Below are 21110 nucleotides of genomic sequence, written 5' to 3'. Positions count from 1 at the left end.
TCTTTCTGCGTGTTCGTGAGGCAAACGTGCGTAGCGTTAGCCCAGATAAACCGGCAGGTTTCGGGAGGGAAATCTTCTATCCGGCTGGTCTCCTGGGTAGATCTCATCTGACTACAGATGGTCTTGTAATCCCAGGAGGCCAGCACGACTTTATGGAGGCCTACTTCGAGCGCAAAGGCTCGGAGCGCCCTGTAGAACGGCGGGGGATCCCACGAGTGCGGCCTGGTGTTATCCGAATGGTCTCAGGCTGCTGGCAAAATAAAAGCGGTTCATAAAACTCACTTTCTTGCCAGCAGCCTGGATGTTCTTGACCACATAGGCCAGCCCCTGCGCCTTTATCAGCCGCACAACGTCCGGGACCCCCCTGCCTCCATCCAGGGTACCCTTCACCATCTGCACTCTTTTCAGCCTCTCCATTTTGCTCCCCCAGACAAACCGAAATATAATTCGGGTCACTAGTTTTGCGATGACCTTGTCTGGGGGGAAGATCATTCCTACGTAGAGGAGTATCGGGAAGAGGATGGCCTTTACGACCAGCACCTTACCAGCCATCGTCAAGGTCCTTGTGCTCCAGACCTTTGCTATGGCCTCCTCCCAGCTCCGGGTGCCCGTGTTGGTCCCGTCGATCGTGATCCCCAGAACCTTGATAGACGGCTTCACAGGGAACACGGTCGGCGGGCCCCGGCCGACAGGCCATGCCCTGGAGAGGTAGACCTCGCTCTTGGCCTTGTTCACAGCGGCCCCCGTCGCCCTGCAGAAGCCGTCCAGCAGTTCCTCGACCCTGGCCACGGACGGAGCGTCCGTGCAGACCACAGCCACGTCGTCCATATAGGCCAGGGCCTTCAGTTGCTCTCCGCCGGAACCCGGGAGATGGAAACCTGTCACCCGGACGTCCCGGCGGATCGCCTGCATGAACGGCTCCAAGCAGAGGACGTACAGCAGGGCCGACAGGGGACATCCCTGCCGGACCCCCGACCTGACCGGAAATGGTTCGGTCAGGTGGCGGTTCACAAGGACCCTGCTGCTTAGGCCGCTGTAGATGATCTTGACCCACTTCCTCAGGCCAAGAGCGAGACCCATCCTCTCCATAACGAGCTGCAGGTATTCGTGGCCCACTCTGTCGAAGGCTTTCTCCTGGTCCAAGCTGATTAGGACCAGGGGAAGCCCTCTCTCGTTCGAGTAGGCCACGACATCCCTGAGCAGCATGGCGTTGTCGGCCGCCGATCTCCCCCGGGCACCACAGACCTGGTCGGGACCCACGACTTGAGGGAGTGGCCGCTGCAGCCGGAGCGTCAGTGCTTTGGCCAGTATCTTGTAGTCGGTGCACAGGAGGCTGACTGGCCGCCAGTTCCTCAGATCTTTCGGGTCTCCCTTCTTGTGAAGAAGGGAGAGGATACTCTTCTTCATCAAAGGGGCCAATCTGCCCTCTCTGTACATCGACCCCAGGACCTGGCCCAGATCTTCCTTAAGCACCTCCCAAAAGATCTTATAGAACTCAGCAGGGATCCCGTCGGGACCCGGTGTCCTTCCAGAGTTAAGACTCTTTATCACCTGGGAGAGTTCAGTGGTGGTGATCTCTGGATCCTCCTCCTCCTCCTCGTCCCCCTCATTGCGGGACTCCAACAGGGACAGAAAGTGATGGATCAGATTTTGATCCACCACCTTCTGGTCGTACAACTCCCTGTAGAAATCCCGCACCACTGTCTCAACAGCCTCTCTGCCCTCCACCTCTTGCCCCGAGGAGTCGATCATGGAGGACATTGCAGGCCGCCTCTCCTTCGTTTTCTTGAAGAAGAAGCGGCTGCATTTCTCATCGTGCACTGCACTATTGTTAAGTGCAAGGTTTGCGGCGGGGAACACCTGACCAGGGCCTGCAAGCAGGAGAGGGCCTGCAACCTGTGCGGCGGGGGAGGGCACCTTTTTAAGAATTGTCCCTTCTCCTATGCAAGTAGGGCGCGGAGAGACATAGTGGAGAGACAGGAAATCAAGTGGAGGCTCCTTCAACGCAGATTCCCCTAGACATGGGTAGAGAGGAAACAGTCCTCAGGAGTCTCATAGGCTCCCTCTCCGACTCTGGGTCGGAAGTGGAGGCAGAGGGGTAGTGGACAGTTGTGGCGGGGAAGAGGAGAAGGACGGAGAAGAGGAGCATGGGTGGGGAGGGTGCGAAGAGCAAGAGGTTTAATTCTGCTGGCTCTCCCCCCCCCGCCAGCTCCCCCCCCGCTGCAGAGACCTCTCCCTCTCAGTTCTATACACCCCACTCCGAGTCCGGAGCGGAGAGTTGTGGGCCTTCTCCACTCCCCCCAGTGGGCAGCCTGGTGGAGGACAGGCCCCATAATAGTAACATCCCTCCAGCCCCACGACAGAGACTCTCTCAGGGGAGGGGACAGGTATGCCCTCCCGGCAGTAGTGGGAGAGCCGCAGGTCCTCAGGAGAGGAGAGTCAGCGCCAGTGTCTTCTGCCAAGAAGACCTCAGGGCCGCAATGGCAGAGTCACTGGTGCTGAGGGAGGAGGCCTGCGGCAGCAGACAGCCGGGAAGGGAGAAACCACCCCCTCCCCCACCATTACTTAAAAGAACGACTAGCGGGGTCTATCCAGTCCTCTCCTCAGTCGCACACAAGGCCTCTGCCCTGCCATCTGCTCGTCGGGCCTCGGCTACAAGGGAACCAGGGAGAACCTCCAGCACCGCGGGCCCTGAGCCCAGTGGAGTTTCGCCAGCCTTACCGGGTGGCGGGAGCCGAGCCCCCCACATAGTCTTCCTAGAGGATCAAGCGGTGAGGCAAATGGTTGAAATGATGGGTGCGAGCGCTAAGCTAGGTGAGGGAGAAGAGAGAAGTGGGGAAGAGGAGGGTTTCTTTACATGATTGTTACGGAGCGAGTAATTGCCCTCACTGCCATTATGGCCTTAACTATTATATCTATAAACGTGAGGAGCATTGCTGAGGTGAAAAGAGTGCCAATGTTTTAAACTCTCTGGCTGGAATGAAAGCAGACATCATCTGTTTACAGGAGTGCGGCATCCCATTCCAAAAAGAATATAAAGATCTCTGGGACACTTGGACCCTAGGTGAATCCTTTTGGTCGGGGTCCAACGTGTCCCGAGCGGACGGGATTGCCGTACTCCTGAAAAACCCATTCATAGAAGTAAAAAAATGTAGGGTGATAGAGGCGGGCAGGTTGGCCAGCCTCGACCTTAAATACAAGGGGGCTGTATTGAGGTTGGTCAATGTCTATGCCCCCACCAGCCAGAGAGAGAGAGTCCTCTTTCTCCCTCAGCTATGCCCGCTCCTGATCGGCACCTTACCGGTTATCATTTCAGGTGATTTCAACTGTGCTCTGAGGTATGTAGACCGGAGTAAGCCCCGCAACGATAGATCCAGCAGGGACCTGGCTGCGTTCGTGGAGGACTTTGAACTCTGTGACGCAGGTCGGGACCTGGTCCCCTTCTGGCTCCTCCTTCTCCAGGATAGATCTCGTCCTCCTCAGTAAGCCACTGGAGAGGACCGCCATGTCTTCGGAGGCGGTCTTCTTTTCAGACCACAGGCTCCTGACTACAGAGGTGCTCATTCCGAGCACACGGGAGTCGGGGCCTGGGGTCTGGAAGCTCAACACCTCTCTGCTCGATGACCCTCGTGTTATTAAGACCTTTAGCAGACGCCTCGAGGAGTGGAGGACCCTGAAGGACCTTTTTGATTCTCCCATAGAGTGGTGGGAGATGGTGAAGAAAAGGGCCAAGGGCTACTTCGTTCAGCTGAGGAAATGGAAAGCTCGCGAGAGGCGGGCGAGATATTCCCATCTAAACGCCCGCCTCCAGCGCCTGAGTCTTTTACAGCTTGGAGGCTTCGACCTAGCTGAGGAGGTGGCCCGTGTCAAACTGAGTCTCTCCGCCCTCTATCGGGAGCAGCAAGAAAAGATCAAGGTCCTTTCCAGGGTCCGCATCATGGAGGACGACGAGAAGTGCAGCCGCTTCTTCTTCAAGAAAACGAAGGAGAGGCGGCCTGCAATGTCCTCCATGATCGACTCCTCGGGGCAGGAGGTGGAGGGCAGAGAGGCTGTTGAGACAGTGGTGCGGGACTTCTACAGGGAGTTGTACGATCAAAATCTGATCCATCACTTTCTGTCCCTGTTGGAGTCCCGCAACGAGGGGGACGAGGAGGCGGAGGAGGATCCAGAGATCACCACCACTGAACTCTCCCAGGTAAAGAATCTTAACTCTGGAAGGACACCGGGTCCCGATGGGGTCCCTGCTGAATTCTATAAGATCTTTTGGGAGGTGCTTAAGGAAGATCTGGCTCAGGTCTTGGGGTCGATGTACAGAGAGAGTAGACTGACCCCTTCTATGAAGAGGAGTATCCTCTCTCTTCTTCATAAGAAGGGAGATCCAAAGGATCTGAGGAACTGGCGGCCGGTCAGCCTCCTGTGCACCGACTAAAAGATACTGGCCAAAGCACTGACGCTCCGTCTGCAGCGGCCACTCCCTCAAGTCGTGGGTCCCGACCAGGTCTGTGGTGCCCGGGGGAGATCGGCGGCCGACAATGCCATGCTGCTCAGGGATGTCGTGGCCTACTCGAACGAGAGAGGGCTTCCCCTGGTCCTAATCAACCTGGACCAGGAGAAAGCCTTCGACAGAGTGGGCCACGAATACCTGCAGCTTGTTATGGAGAGGATGGGTCTCGCTCTTGGCCTGAGGAAGTGGGTTAAGATCATCTACAGCGGCCTAAGCAGCAGGGTCCTTGTGAACCGCCACCTGACCGAACCATTTCCGGTCAGGTCGGGGGTCCGACAGGGTTGTCCCCTGTTGGCCCTGCTGTACGTCCTCTGTCTGGAGCCGTTCATGCAGGCGATCCGCCGGGACGTCCGGGTGACAGGTTTCCATCTCCCGGGTTCCGGCGGAGAGCAACTGAAAGCCCTGGCCTATATGGTCTGCGCCGTCCGTGGCCAGGGTTGAGGAACTGCTGGACAGCTTCTGCAGGGCGACGGGGGCCGCTGTCAATAGGGCCAAGAGCGAGGTCTACCTCTCCAGAGCATGGCCTGTTGGCCAGGGCCCGCCGACCATCAAGGTTCTGGGGATCACGATCGACGGGACCAACACGGGCACCCGGAGCTGGGAGGAGGCCATAGCAAAGGTCCAAAGGAAGATCCACGGCTGGAGCACAAGGACCTTGACGATGGCTGGTAAGGTGCTGGTCGTAAAGGCCATCCTCTTCCCGATACTCCTCTACGTAGGAATGATCTTCCCCCCAGACAAGGTCATCGCAAAACTAGTGACCCGAATTATATTTCGGTTTGTCTGGGGGAGCAAAATGGAGAGGCTGAAAAGAGTGCAGATGGTGAAGGGTACCCTGGATGGAGGCAGGGGGGTCCCGGACGTTGTGCAGCTGATAAAGGCGCAGGGGCTGGCCTACGTGGTCAAGAACATCCAGGCTGCTGGCAAGAAGGTGAGTTTTATGAACCGCTTTTATTTTGCCAGCAGCCTGAGACCATTCGGCCTCTGCGCCATGGATAACACCAGGCCGCACTCGTGGGATCCCCCGCCGTTCTACAGGGCGCTCCGAGCCTTTGCGCTCGAAGTAGGCCTCCATAAAGTCGTGCTGGCCTCCTGGGATTATAAAACCATCTGTAGCCAGATGAGATCTACCCAGGAGACCAGCCGGATAGATGATTTCCCTCCCGAAACCTGCCGGTTTATCTGGGCTAACACTACGCACGTTTGCCTCACAAATACACAGAAAGATGTCTCCTGGATGGCTGTGAGTCGGTGTCTCCCCACCCGAGTGTTCATGCACAGAAGGGGCATAGCTCCTTATGACACCTGCCCCTATAAGGGTTGCCTGGGGAAGGAGACGGAGGCTCATATCTTTAGGGATTGCCCCTCCGCCTACAGGGTCTGGCTCCTGTTTTCTCCGTTCCTCCACAGGTTTGCCGTTCCTGTGCGGGCGACCGCCCAGCAGATCTCATATGGCCCAGCCAGGGGGTTAACATCTTCCACCCTGAGGTGCTGGTGGCGTGTCGTCTGCGCAGTGAAGCAGGCCCTGTGGGAGGGACGGAACATCTGTCTATTCAATAAGCAGGAGCTGAGCCCAATTGTCATCGCGCGGAGGGGCATGGTGCTCGTGAGGGACTACGTCAATCTGGAGGTCCATCAGAGGGGCAAGGAGGAAGCCTTTAAGAACTGGCAGATACAAGATCTGGGGGAGCTCAGGATCCCATGATGGGACCCACCTCCGGGGACGGTCATCTCCCCCTGCTGGAGCCCGAGTCCAAGATCTTTAAATCCTTTTATGAATGATTGTCTTTTAAAATGATTTTTAAAAATGAATTTTAACTGTTTTTAAAGATTTAGTTGTTTTTAAAGCACTAGTTTTTTTTTTTTTTTTGGTTTAGTTTTGTTCTATTTCTTTGTCAAATACATTGACCGTTTGGATTTAATTTTAAATGCATTGGACCGTTTTGGTTTGTTTTTTATTTTTATCATTTTAATTGTTTTTTTTATTTGTCCGGTGCATTTTCAGTTATTTTCAATGTATTTGACTCTTTTGTTGGTAGCATTTTTTGCTTTAATCACTAGTTTGTTTTATTGTTTTGTGCACATGTTTATTTGAAGTTCAGTATTTTGTTTACGTTAATCACTAAGATTTTAAAATTTTTAAGTGATTTTAAGAATTGATTTTTTTTTTTTTAATCATGAGTATTAAAATTTGTTTTGATTGTTTTTTATTGTAATGTAAAATACTTTTACCAATAAAATAGTATTTATTTACTGAAAAGTAAATTGTAAACCTATATATTCTCTCTCTCTCTCTCTAACAAAGGACTGCTAGGTTTTAATACTGTGTATTAATTATACACATGCACACATTTTTGATCATCCACAGTGTGTAGAAGCAAATCTTGTGGTATTGCTAGTTATCGTTTGATTGATAAAAGCAGAGGAAACAGGGGTTTAACAATGTAATGGAGTAACATAGTTAACACTGGTGAGAGTAGTGCAGTGTTAAATACAATATAATAAACACTTATTGCTTGTTTAACTCCCTGAGAGCAGAACATGTATCTCTGAGGCAGTGTAAAAATGCCATCTCTGTTGAAAATGTTCATTTTACTCTGGTGAGTGTGGATTATATAAACACTTTTTTAGAGTTCATTTTAACACTGTTGGAGTTCATTCAACACTGGTGAATTTACTGTGTGTGTGTATGTGTACGTGTGTGTATCTTGATGTTTGCAGCTACAAATGTGTTCCTCAGGGACTGAAGTGTAATGTAACTGTTAATAATAGAAGCTTTAAAATCAAATTTATGCAAAATTTCCCAAAATGTTGTGTGTAAGGATCCATGTTGGCATTGGTTCCAGCGCTTTCAGGAGCTAGGATATTAGCACCCATGCCGGCGGACTGAAATCTCACTCTGCTGCACAGTATCTCGGGTAAAGACAGACATGAGGAGTCTAGTTCATGTGTCAATGGCACAGATCTGGAATGACTGGATCGGACACTGCCTCAGTCTGGTGTGTAAAGAGAGATGCCATCTCATCGAAAACTTGATGAACCTCTGTGATTGCCAACAAGGGTTTTGCCACCAAGTACTAAGTCGAAGGGGTCAAATACTTATTTCCCTCATTAACATGCAAATCAATTTATAACTTTTTTGAAATGCGTTTTTCTGGATTTTTTTGTTGTTATTCTGCTCTCACTGTTTAAATACACCGACCATTAAAATTATAGACTGATAATTTCTTTGTCAGTGGGCAAACGTACAAAATCAGCAGGGGATCAAATACTTTTTTCCCTCACTGTACATTTCCTTCGGTTTGTTTTTTTAACTTTATCTTCCATCCACATTGTAAACAATGATTTAATTTACTAATAGTAAACAGCTGGTCTTGTTTAAAAAGGCATTGATTTGAATGGAAACCTGCTTCAGTTAAATTTATATCGTTTTAATGCAAAATTCGAATAAATGAATGAAGTTACCTGGTCCCGTTCACAATTTCACAATGCAATTTTCAGGTTTAAAATGCATACTGTTACATTTCAGACTTCCATCATACTTAGTACAAGAAAAAACAATAGCTTTACCAGCTAAAGTTTACCAGCTACACATTTTTATTTTGACCGAGTAGTTTGAACTGTTTACATCACTCATTACTTAGCCTATACTTTTTTAATATATATAGAGATGTGAGCTAGCGAAATGTATCAGTACATTTCAGGCTATAGATCGATATGACATTCAAACAATATAGAGAAAATACTGTTTGTCTTGTGCAGTCGTGTAAGCTTTTTTGGTGCCTGTGTTTATTCTGTAGTGGCGAGATGCGGCATCTCCTTTGACTCAGACACACGCACTGATGCTTTCCACCTGGCCCAGGGCCTGGTGCGTTCATATTCACATTTAGGTCGCCTTTCGGTCCCTCAGAAGATTTAGGCCAGGTCAAAAAGCTGGACTACTTTTCACCCGGCCCAGGGCCGCCTTAAAACTATGACCCAGTTGACATTTGAGTTAATGTGAATGGGGTCTAGGAACTAATTTGAGTTCTTCTGCCTCAATGTCATTTCTGACATATAATGCTACCTCACCCCCTCTTTGATTCTCTCCTAAACTGTGTGTATCCTTTCAACTTGTATTCATCCCCATCATTTTCTGTAAGCCCTGTTTCCGTCACTCCTACAACATCATAGTCACACGCCAGCACTGTGGCTTCTAGGTCTAACATCTTGTTCCTTATACTCCTGGGATTGAGGTACAAACACTTCAGGACTTTCCTACTAGCAGTTTCCCTTGGTTTTCTTTCCTTGGAGGAACATCTCCCATTGTCAGAGCTCCCTGCCCCCCTGGTCCCTAGTTTAAAAGATTCTCAGTTACTCTGCACTATTAGCCCCCCTTCTGTTTAGATGTATACCGTCCGGTTTGTACAGATCCCATCTATCCCAGAAGAAAGACCAATGCTCCCTAAACCTAAAACCCTCTTCCCTACACCAAGCTTTCAACCACGTGTTAAACTTTCTAATCTCTGCCTGTCTCCCTGGCCTGGCACGTGGTACCGGAAGTATTTCAGACAAAAATAACGTGGAGGTTCTGCTCTTTAGTTTCGTTCCTAACTCTTTAAATTTGTCTTGCAGAACCTCTGTCCTACCTTTTCCTATGTCATTGGTTCCAATGTGGACCATGACCAGTGGATTCCCCCCGGCTTTGGCCAGTAGCCCGTCTACTAGTTTAGGGAGATCTGCAACCTGAGCACCAGGCAGGCAAGATACCATGCGGGTCTCCTTGTCACTAGAACACACTGTGTGATCTACACCTCTAAGAATTGAGTCTCCTACTATAACTACCTCCTTCTTCTGCGGGGGAGTGTGGGCACCATGGTGCTCTGGTGCTCAACTGCCCCCCATCACCTTCTGAGCTGTCACTGTCCAACACTTGGAACCTGTTGGGAAATTCTAGCTCTTGGGGCGTCTTTAGGGGTTGTGCACGCCCTTTTCTGCGGTTACGACCTACTGTAACCCAGCAGTTCTGTCCACTGTCCTGCTCTAAGGTCTCAGCTCTCCTAGGTTTTGGTGTGCACACCATCTCTCTCATGGGTTGATTGACCAATTCTTCTATATCCCTAATACAGCGCAGATCAACAAGCTGAGCCTCAAGATCACAAACCTTGATCTCTAGAATTTCAACCTGCCGACAACGTTCACAAATGAAATCTTCTTGGATGACTTCATCCAGGAAGGCAATCATTCTGCAAACCTGACACTGTAGTGGCCACATGCTTCTAAATTTAGTAAGTTGTTGGTGCCCTAATGACCATATCTTTTTTTGTTACTGAGTAACAGCGCAGCTCTTTCTCTGCAGCTGCTTAAACATCTTTGTGCTCAGCTTCTGGCCACCAATTGACACCTCACTGTCTCCACCTCCAGATTCAATCTAGTTTAATGACACAACAGCTGGACTGAATTAACTACAAACTAGTTTAAGGCAAACTAGGAATAAGATTTACTTCAATTTAGGCAAATCTAAAAACAAGATTAGGAATGCTAAGACTTTCTGAAAGTAAAAACACAACAAAATAGTTCCCTCTCTCTGACCTGTCCTGTGTCTGACTTGGGTAACTCCCAAACACTAATTATGAACATGGTTCTGTTTCCTTTGAGTATCTATATTGTGGATGTGTTTCTCATGGGTATTTCTACATATTCTGGGTTATTTTGATTGTGTTGCGTTTATTAGTCACTTATTTTTGGATTACATTTGTATGTGTCCTTTTACTGGATTTGCTCTGAGTTGACCCCGCTGAGACAAGTCACCTGCTGGATGGGCCCTCGCAGTGCAGTCCGATCACCAGCACCCGTCCTGCCTCTATGGGGGGATATAAGCCCGGGAGGAAGGCTGTTAGACAGAGAGCTCAGGAACGAATCCAGAAGCCGTGGTTGATAAGGCAAGCAGGGGGTCAATGATCAGGTGAACAGGCTGGTAGGGAGAATCTGGGAATCGGTGGTCGAGGTACACTTAGAGGTCGTAAACAAGCCATCACTAACAAAGGGAATACTTAGAAAAGCAACCGGACCAAAGACAAGACTTGGCAGTGAATGGAAGTCACAGAGGGGTTTGTATGTGTAGCACAGGGGAGCACAGGGCAGTGAAGGAGAGTGCTGGTCCAGGGGGCGTTTGAGGATGACAGAACAAGCGCCCATGGTGCCGAGGAGTGTTAAGTGGCTGTTTGCTGGAGAAAGTGAGGGTTAGTTTTGATGTGATGATGAAGACCTCTGGTGGAGAGCTTGTGAATGGCAGGATGTGTGGGATACAGCAGTGACACTAAGCACCGCAGAGATCCGCACAGGGCGGCTTCCTGTGAGGGACGTGTGTGGCGGGGCAGGACGCAGCTATTGGCAGCTATTTAAGAAGAGCTTTCTTTATATACTTTTTAATTCGTTTTTGCAGTCGCATACAGTTGCACATCACTTTTTATACTTCACGGAAGCAGGTCAAACATCTAACAAATAATTGTGGTTACCTTCAAAAGAGAAAAAGAGGATGAAAAAAAAGGCTTGTCCCCTGCACTACACCTCTCCTCATTTCATGCCTCTAGACCCCCAAGTTCTTTCATACAATTCACATTTTAACCATCTGTGTTCATAGATATGTTGCTGGTTTCTAATTCTGTACGTAATTTTTTCAATTTTATATATTTCTATTACCGAATCCCTCCACTTCTGAAGACTAGGTTTATCATGTTTTAACCAGTTTCTAGTTATCTGCTTTAAGCGGCAATTCTTACAAATTTGGCAAGATGAAATTCAGCTGCTGTTTGCAATTCTGCAGGTGACTGTCCTAGCAGTAAAAAGGGTGGAGTCAAATCTTACACCAAAAATCCCATCCATTTCCATTATAATCTCTTTCCAAAACGCTTGAACCACCCTACATGACCAAAATATATGTGTGTAATTTGCAATCGCCTCCCCGCAGCTTCTCCAGCAAGCCCAGCTAGTGTTTTGCATGCCATTTTCAGAGGGAGAGTTTTTGAAGGACTGCATGGTGGAGACCGCTAGCTTGGTTTGCCCAGATAGTAACATCTATTTTGATAACATTAGCTTGTCATGTAGAACAGTCACTCAGTGGGGGGAATCAATTGGGATGGAGCTTAAGTCCCAATTCAACACAAAACTTGAGGATTTATATTTTTTCTATTGCACTGGATGACAGCACTGATATGAAGGACACTGCGCAACTTCTTATCTTTGTGAGGGAATAAACGACACCTTTGAAATAACGGAGGAGTTCCTTGCCATGGAATCGTTAAAAGGGACAACAATGCTTGTCTCCAGAGACTTAATTTATCATGGCATAAACTGGTAAACGTCACCACCAACGGCTCTCCAAATCTTACCGGGAAAAATGTGGAGCTCTTGAAAAGAATAGAGGACAGAGTAAGAGAAGACGCACCGAACTCAGAGGTAATATTCTTGCACTGCATTATACACCAAGAGGCGCTGTGTAAAGCTGTTCTTAAACTGAACACGTTGTTAAAGTGTTTGTGAAATTGGGCAATTTGATCAGAGCAAGGGGGCTGAATCATCGCAAATTCATAAAACTATTTGAAGACACTGCAGAGCATGATGACTTGTTTTATCACTCAACTGTCCGTTGGTTCAGTCTGGGGAACGTGTTCCGGTGGGTTTGGGAGTTGCGAGAGGAAATTGTAACCTTTTTGCACGGTGTGGGCAAGGCTGATGATTTTCCCGAGCTGCGGGATGAAAGCTGACTGTGCAACTTTGCATTTGCAGTGGACATTCTGGGACATTTAAATTACCTCAATGTGAAGCTACAGGGAAACGATGTATTTGTGCACAAGCTGTATAACTATGTAAAAGCATTCAGAGCCAAATGTGTGCTATTCACCAGGCAGGTTAGCGACATGATATTTACTCACTTTCCAACACGGGCAGTTTTGAAATACAGCGCTATGCTAAGAGACATGGGTGCACAGTTTAAGGCAATTCTCTGACTTCATGAAGACTGAGGACTCACTGTAGAGAGCGCCACCTAACATGCAGCTTGAGCTTATTGATCTCCAGTGCGACACTACACTGAGAGAGAAGTTTGACACTGCCACTCTAACCGAGTTTTATGCATCATTAAATGAGACACAGTTCCCACACACTGGCTCAGAAGATGCTGGTTCTGTTTAACTCGACTTGTGTGTGTGAGCAAACCTTCTCTGTGATGAACTAAATAAATCCAAACACAGATCTCGGTTAAGTAATTTGGCCTCTATACTGCGGATCTCAACAACACAAATGGTACCTGACTTTGATAAACTTGCAAAGCAGGCTGATCAGCTTCACTGTTCACACTGACTTGCTTAAGTGGCCGAGGCTAGTCAGGTTGTCAGGGCTTCTCATTGCTTGTTGTAAAACTTTGCTTTGCTTTATATATGTATATTCCCACATTGCACTGTTCATATGTGCCTGTTGCAGAAAATGCTCTAATGGTGATATGGAAGTATGGAAAGTCACACTCAATGTGTTTGTCTCATAAAACCTTGGATGTGCTTTGAAATGTGCTATTGTTCAGATTGTTCGTCCTCATTGAAAAACCTATTGAATTCTTTAAAAACTATGCTCAAACTTGAAATAAAAATGATATTGATTGTTAGAGTGGGCTATTTGACCGTCACAGGTAATAAAGGAACCTGATTGTAAATTTGAACTTACATGCACTTATGGATACATTATGGTAAAATATATCATTACTTGATATAGTCTTACTAAATGTGTGTGCCCACCATCTGTTCTTCAAGACCATTGTGGCCCCTTAGCCAAAAAGTATGCCCACCCCTGGTCTATAGGATGCACAATTAGTGGGATCTTTCCTGGTTTATGTATAACTGTTACTACGGGTTCCTTCCAAGTGTCCGGCTATTTGCCATTATTCAAAGCCCTATTAAAAACCCTAACCAAAACCAGATTAACCTTATTATTAAATTCTTTATCAAATTCATTCATATATCCTTTACTGCCTGGGCACTTCCTAGTTTTTAGTTGTTTAATGACTGTATTTACCTCCTCTTGGGTTATTGGCAATACCAGAAGTCTGTTTTCTTCCTCTGTGACTTTAGGTAAGCCAAGTCTATGAATGTAGGCCTCTGCTTTAGATAGGTCCAGGTTTTGTAATTGTTGATATTATTTGGCAAATGCCTTAGCTATGCTGGGTCTACCCAGTATAAGGTTTTTAGACTTATCTTTGAGTTTTGTAATGTAGGATTTTTTACTTTGTTTTTTTAAGTCGATAGGCTAAAATCTTTGCTGCTCTTGGTCCATTTTTGTAGTATTTGTGCCTAGTGAATAGAAGTGTCTTCTCCACTTAAAAATAATGTACTATTTCCTCCAATGCCACCATCCAATGCCACGTCTGCCCCAGGCCTTGTGCTCCTCCTCCAAACTCTCTATGCGCCTTTCCAGCATCAGCTTTTGTGCTTCCCTTTTCTTGTTTTTAAAGGCCGCATAGGAGATTATTTTGCCCCTCATGACTGCCTTAGCTTCCGCCCACAGCATTAGAGGGTTTATGTCTTATATATTGTTTAGTTTACGATACTCCTCCAAATCTTGCTTAAGTTTATTTTTAAAGACTTTATCCTGCAAAAGTGAATTGGTTAGTCTCCACAATGTTTTCCCTTTTTCTAGTCCAATGTCTATTGCTAATGATACTGGCGCATGGTCTGATAGTACTATTGATCCTATTTCACAGCTTTTGACCCAAAAAAATATTTATTAAACAAATACATAATCTGATCTTGTGTATTTCCCGTGAGATGCCGAGTAGAACGTAAAGTCTTTCAGCTTATATACATTTAAAAAAGTGACTTCTACTTCTGCTATTTTACCAGTCACCTTGACATATCTCCTCTCTCTGTCTGATTTACCCTGACTGCACTGGAACGGTATCTGTGTTTTTATTAAGATTGCAACACCCCTTCTTGCTGAAGTGTATGAGGAGGGGAATACTTGAGCAGCGCCGCTAGTTTTTCATGTTCTGTTTTAGTCAAATGTGTCTCTTGTAGAAACAGGACATCGCCTTTATCTTTCTTCAGTTTTTTTAATTATTTTTTTCCTTTTTATAGGGCTATGGAGTCCATTAACACTATATGATATAATTTTCATATAATGTGGATCTATCATTTGCAAAAGAAACTGACCAACCTTCTGAAATAATTGCATAAGTATCTCTTAACCTCCCATTGCAATGTTCCCAGCCTTCTCCCTCCTCTCTGTGTGCAATATACAACATCAATCAAAAACAAAAAAAAAACAGTAGAACAAACAGAACTATAGTACAATCGGCTATATTTTTTTGACCCTGACGTAAATCCTCTCACAAGTTACTCCCAAAACATCCACCTTACACCTAAGGTATGTAACAACCCCCTCTCGAAACACACTGGAACGATCTGTCCTGTGGTTTCCTATGCACTTCGAATCTGCTCTCCCACTCCTGCGAAAAACAAAATCAGGATCCTGTACCCTCAGCCCCCCCTTACTATTTTAGTAAGGTAAAATACCAGCAAAAGTTATACATAAAAACAAGACACAAAAAAACAACAAAAGTAAAATATAAACTAAATAATATAATGCACATTTCAAGCTGTGAACCGCGTGGTTGCAGGGTTTATATCAGCAAAAGCATCACAACAATCTCAGTTACTCAGTTTCAATACTTTCACAAAATCTTAAGTTCCTTTATTGTGGTGCTGTTGGTCATTGTCCTTACTCCTGTCCCTTCTGAATGACTGAAGGGGTTCGAATACATCCTTACCGATACTGCAGAGGCCGCAGCCGTCCCTGCTTGTCTCCGGGCTCCAATTGTTCTTCCCAGTCGAGACTTCTCAATAGGTCCATACTGATTCCAAGCACTCGTAGAAGTTTTATTGCCGCTGTAAGATTTTCATAGATCCCTACAGCATTTTTCAATTATTGAAAAAAACTTAGAGACATAACAGAAAAACAATCTTCAACTAGAAAGTTTCTGGATAGTCTGTAAAACTATAGCGCCTGCACTGTTTAAAGGGATAGCTGACAAATGCAATCAATATAATAGAATTGAATGCAAATGCAGCTTAAAAGCTTCAAAATGAAGTGCTGCAATCAGTTACCTATATTTGCATGATATTATAGGTCTTGAGATTGAGCATGATCGAGAGGTCAAGGGTCACAATGAACAACATTTTTGATGAACAGCTGCTGCTGCTGTATAACAGTGCTCCTCTCATGCCAGAACTCCATCTCTCTGCCAGGCTGGGCTTAACAGGGACTGTCAGAGTAACTGAGGACGCAAGTGCGGCCGGCAAAGGGACGTCAACAATCAGGGTGGAGGTCAGGGATTAGGTGAACTGTATTTCGTAGACAAGGCAAAAGGATGGTCGAGGTCAAAGGTGTTAGGTCAGACGATCAGGCGGACAAGGGCAATCCAGGAGACGAGGTGAGAGGTAGGCAGGGGCCAGAACACAAACGATCAATAGGTCTATATCTAAACAGAGGGGGGTAACGCATTGGGAGAGCTTATGTGCAGAGTAATTGATACTCTTTTAAACTAGAGTGCAAGTGCAAGGTATTACATGCAGGTAACAAAAATGTCCACTATAATGACACTATGGGAGGAATAGAACTAGATGAAGTAACGCATGAGAAAGACCTAGGAGTCTATGTGGACTCCTCACTTTCTCCATCCAAACAATGTGGGGAAGCAATAAAAAAGACAAACACAATGCTGGGGTATATTATCAAAAGTGTGGAATTGAGAACAAGGGCAGTGATGTTCAGACTGTACAATGCACTAGTTAGAGCTCATCTGGATACTGTGGACAATTCTGGGCTCCACACTTCAAGAAAGATATCGCTGCTCTAGAGGCAGTTCAGAGGAGAGCAACCAGACTTATTCCAGGTCTGAAGGGAATGTCCTACTGAGAGACTGAGGAACTGAACCTTTACACCCTGGAACAGAGGAGACCACGTGGGGACTTGATCCAAGTCTTCAAAATCATGAAAGGCATCGATCACATCAAACCAGAGGAGCTTTTCCAGATCAGCAGGGACTCACGCATCCAGGGACACAAATGGAAATTGGGCTTCAAGGCATTCAAGACAGAAAACAGGAGACACTTCTTCACACAGAGAGGCATCACAATCTGAACAAACTCCCCAGCGATGTGGCTGAAGAGACAATTTGGGAACATTCAGAAACAGACTGGATAGGATCCTTGATCACTGAGTTATTAATGGACACCAAACGAGCACGATGGGGCGAATGGGCTCTTCTCGATTGGACACTGTCTTATCTTATGATGCGAAATGGAAAAGTGAGCAAAATGGGTACATTAACAAAGTATCTCGTGATCTGACCTTGCGCAACAGGCCTGTGGATCAGTGCACCACACTTCCTCTGATGAAAGCTCACAGGCTGTAAAACTGATAGATAAACCCATCTTTCAGGGGAATTGTACAGTCATATGTTACATTATTGCTAGGCTGGTAGCTACATTGGCCTCAGCTGGACCAGTCCAGGACAGCTGTGTAAAATCAATACAAGTACAGCCAGCGCACTCCCTCAAACCCCGGAGAGAGGAACACGAACACATTGCCATCAGACACCCGGAGATTTATAAAAGAAACTCAAAAACAAAACAAAAAATAAAGCTGCAACTTAATTTCATGATCTGTCTGTGAATCAGTTGCTTAGTTTTGGTTGTTAAACAGTGTAATGACAACTTCAATCAATTTAAGAATGTGGTCACGAGGAGAGCATTTGCAGAGGCTACTTCACGCAATGAAAGAAGCTGAGGGTTAGTTGGTCAAATACCACATTTAGAAACTGACTGCAAGAGAAAGACTCGGTAGATGGACTGATTGGAGAGTAATTGGAGAGTTTACTTTGAGTCAGAAAAACTCCTTCCTGCCCACCCTGATCAGCCGACCTGATACGGAAGAAATAAAAAAAAGAGAAATTAAAAAGGTGCTGTATTGCTCCCTGGAAAAAGCTCGCTGTTGTGTTGTTTTTTCAGTAACATCATCATTTAATCCTGTGCGATTTTTGCAACAGAAGCCCTATTTTTGCTGATGTCATTTTTTTCTATATTCGTAGCAATAGTGAAACCTTGTCCACAGTTTCCTTCCATTTTCTTGTAATTTCTTTATTTAACAGCTGCTTCTGATGTAATTGTGGAATCGTGGATATGTGGATTTTATGTCGCATGACACACACAGATGTAGAGATCTATACATACATACACACAGCATTGGTGTCTTTTTTTGTAGCAGAAATCCTACAAGAAATAGATTTTGTGTAATTTGCTATTTGAAATGTTCATTCTCAGTGTAAGCTGTGTGCCTTTTTAACTAATCATCATGTCTCATTGAGCTCCTGGGAGATTCGGACAGTGATGTACGTGAGTTTACCCGGTTAAAACTACAAGATTTTCTGGCACTGTTTACATATACAACACCTATTTTAAATTATCATTATACAAATCTTTATGAAATAAATTTGCATACACAAGTGCTACAATACAGTATATATCATTATTTTTGTAATGGAAAGACTCCAAAAGGTACTTAAAGTCAGTAACACAATAACTGTATTTCTGTGTGTTAGAGAAACAGAATGATGTCATGCAGCAGCTGTTTAGTCATTCCCTGTGTAGACGATATGTACTGGATGGGTGCAAAACCAATCTGTGAGCCGAGCTGCCATCCACCGTGTGTTTCAATAATCACTCTTCTTGTTGGTCGACAAGATTTCGTTTGTTGGAAGCGGTCTGTTTCTTTCCACACAGAAGAGGACCAAGCCCTACTTCACTTCTGCACACCTAAGACTTTCACTGTCAAGAGGCCACGAGGTTTCAGAGTTGCGCCTCGGAAGAGTTGCCCTCCATCGATGACTTCCCCCGCGAGTGTACGGTGGAGCGAGTCTGTTCCTCGCTGAAGGCGCTCTCGACGATGTGCCTCAGCGACTTCCTGACCTTCTCCTTGAAATCCTGTCCCATGAACACGTACAGGATGGGGTTCAGGCAGCTGTTGATGTAGGCTAGGCAGATCACCAGGGGGTCGAGCGTCTCGGCCATGTCACTCCACGCCGAGCCCAGGGGCGCGTATGACAGCAGGATCCCGTTGACGTGATATGGCAACCAACACACGAAGAAGGCCACGATCACTCCCAGGATGATCTTCAGTGTCTTCCGGGACTTGGCGAAGCGGGAGCTCACCTTCCTAACGATCATGGCATAGCACAAGGTGATGACCAGGCAGGGCAGCAGGAATCCGAACACAAACCTGGTGATGTGGATCACGGCTTCGATGTGGCCATCGACTTCGTATCTACATATGTTGATGTGGTCTTCCAAAGAGTCCTGCACTTCTCTGTGTATCAAGGAAGGCAAGGACAGCAGCACCGCCATTATCCAAACGGCGGCGCACAGCAGGTACGCCAGGGAGATGGTCCTGTGGTTCTGTGCCCACACGGGTTTGATGACCAGTGCGAACCTGTCCAGGCTGATCAGCGTGAGGATGAAGACACTGGCAAACATGTTTAAAATGATGGCCGAGGGGATGACTTTGCACAGGACGCCGCCGTACGGCCAGTGGTAGTCGAGGGCGATGTTGGCGATGGAGAAGGGCAGGGAGAGGCAACAGAGGAAGTCGGCGATGGCCAGATTGAGGAACCACAAGGTGTTCACGGTCCTCTTCATCTTGATGCCCGATATCCAGATGACAAACGCGTTGCCTGGGATCCCGAGGAAGGAGGTCAAAGCGTACACAACCATCGATACAACACCCACAGCGGGACTCGAGTGACCTTCCACGGGAAACAAACTGTCATTATCAAAATGTTCAGTGTCGTTTGAATAATCATAACTGTAAGACAAATTATCCATCCTTGTGCTCTCCTCTCCAGTTGATACAGCCCTGAAGAGAGAACGGCATGATACAGCGTTACATTCCCACCAGCACAATTAACCACTTTATATAAAGGATATTTAAATACCAGTAACCAAGCTGAAAAATGTTTTAATTGTCACCACCAAATCAACAATCTGTTTTGAAAAGAACATTTACATCCTAAGGTGATGCAAACAAGACTTATTCCAGGTCTGAAGGGAATGTCCTACTGAGAGACTGAGGAACTGAACCTTTTCACCCTGGAACAGAGGAGACTACGTGGGGACTTGATCCAAGTCTTCAAAATCATGAAAGGCATCGACCACATCAAACCAGAGGAGCTTTTCCAGATCAGCAGGGACACACGCACCCGGGGACACAAATGGAAATTGGGCTTCAAGGCATTCAAGACAGAAAACAGGAGACACTTCTTCACACAGAGAGGCGTCACAATCTGAACAAACTCCCCAGCGATGTGGCTGAAGAGACAATTTGGGAACATTCAAAAACAGACTGGATAGGATCCTTGATCACTTAGTTATTAATGGACACCAAACGAGCACGATGGGGCGAATGGGCTCCTCTTGATTGGACACTTTCTTATGTTTCTTTATAAGGTTATAGTAGGAATTGCATCTTAAAAGCAGTTAAGTTAGTCTACAGAAGGAGTGGATGTTCAATAATAGTCCCCAGGTCCTGGGGATAAGTCACCCTGGATAAGAGCATTTGCTAAGAAATATAATAATAATAATAATAATAATAATAATAATGCTACATACAGAAAATGCTGTTATATATTTTTTGGAACACTGATCAAAATCAAAAAAACAAATCTGAAATTGCAGCCAATGTTTTGTCATCTTTAAATTAAATTAAGTGATAAAGAAGACTGTTTAAGGCAGATAAAACTACCTGTGTGCTGCTAAGACAGGCTAAGACAGGTTTCTTTACCAGAGTATGTCTGTTTTCCTTTATAGAACAAAATAAAATAATACATCAATAAAATGTAGACCACATTGTAATATATTATATGCAGGTAGATTTATACAGCTTCCGATTAAGAGTTTCTACAAATCGGCAAAACCTCAAGTCTCTTACCTTGCGTGGTTCTCCGTCTCGGTCTGGTGCAGTGACAAGTGAGATTAGATGTGCCGGGCGGAGGAGAAAAGGGAACCCATAACACACAACAGGAAACAGCTTCAGCAGCCCAGGCAATTACATGTACAACCTCCTCAGGGAGATAGCAGTGACACACACACAATTTAGAAACTGAACTGACCAGAAACCAAACTGGAAACAACTCCGATTTCATTCCCTGTAATTGATCTCAGACAGTTTATTGTGATTTGGAGGATTCATTTGATTAGCAAATTGTGGCACATGACAAACTGTGGAGGGATCTCAGGTGTCAAATTATCCACTCTTTGTCTTTTTATTATTATTATTACTAACTAGAGGTTGCCTGCGATGGCAGCATTTTAATGGCACTGACAGATTTTTAAGTGTTAATAATGCTGACACTTTCCAAACTGTTACACAAAGCATTGGATGTTTAAAGTGTCGTGTTAAGCCCTAGCCAAACTTAATTGCACTTAATGTTGAACTCACGTGTTTTACTGTACTTTATAATTAACTAGACTGGCACCACCCAGGCTGATAGACAAAATATGTAATGTTCAAATTGATATTAAAAGCT

General features: G+C 46.0%; 1 protein-coding gene and 1 pseudogene across 1 annotated transcript; one reads left to right on the top strand and one right to left on the bottom strand.

Moving 5' to 3' along the window:
• The first annotated feature begins 2147 nt into the window (after window positions 1–2147).
• On the top strand, window positions 2148–13305 carry LOC136755302 (general transcription factor II-I repeat domain-containing protein 2-like; annotated as a pseudogene).
• A 1281-nt stretch (window positions 13306–14586) lies between these two features.
• Window positions 14587–20626, bottom strand: c3ar1 (C3a anaphylatoxin chemotactic receptor). Its single transcript, XM_066711610.1, has 2 exons — window positions 20513–20626; window positions 14587–19441 (listed from the first exon to the last, which is right to left on the bottom strand). The coding sequence occupies exon 2, from the start codon at window positions 19408–19410 to the stop codon at window positions 18379–18381; it is 1032 nt and encodes a 343-aa protein (XP_066567707.1). The 5' UTR covers window positions 19411–19441; window positions 20513–20626; the 3' UTR covers window positions 14587–18378.
• Between the last annotated feature and the right edge of the window lie 484 nt (window positions 20627–21110).

This window comes from Amia ocellicauda, chromosome 8 (assembly GCF_036373705.1).
Source record: "Amia ocellicauda isolate fAmiCal2 chromosome 8, fAmiCal2.hap1, whole genome shotgun sequence".
In the NCBI taxonomy this organism is placed as follows: domain Eukaryota; kingdom Metazoa; phylum Chordata; class Actinopteri; order Amiiformes; family Amiidae; genus Amia; species Amia ocellicauda.
This window is presented reverse-complemented; position numbering and strand designations above follow the sequence as displayed.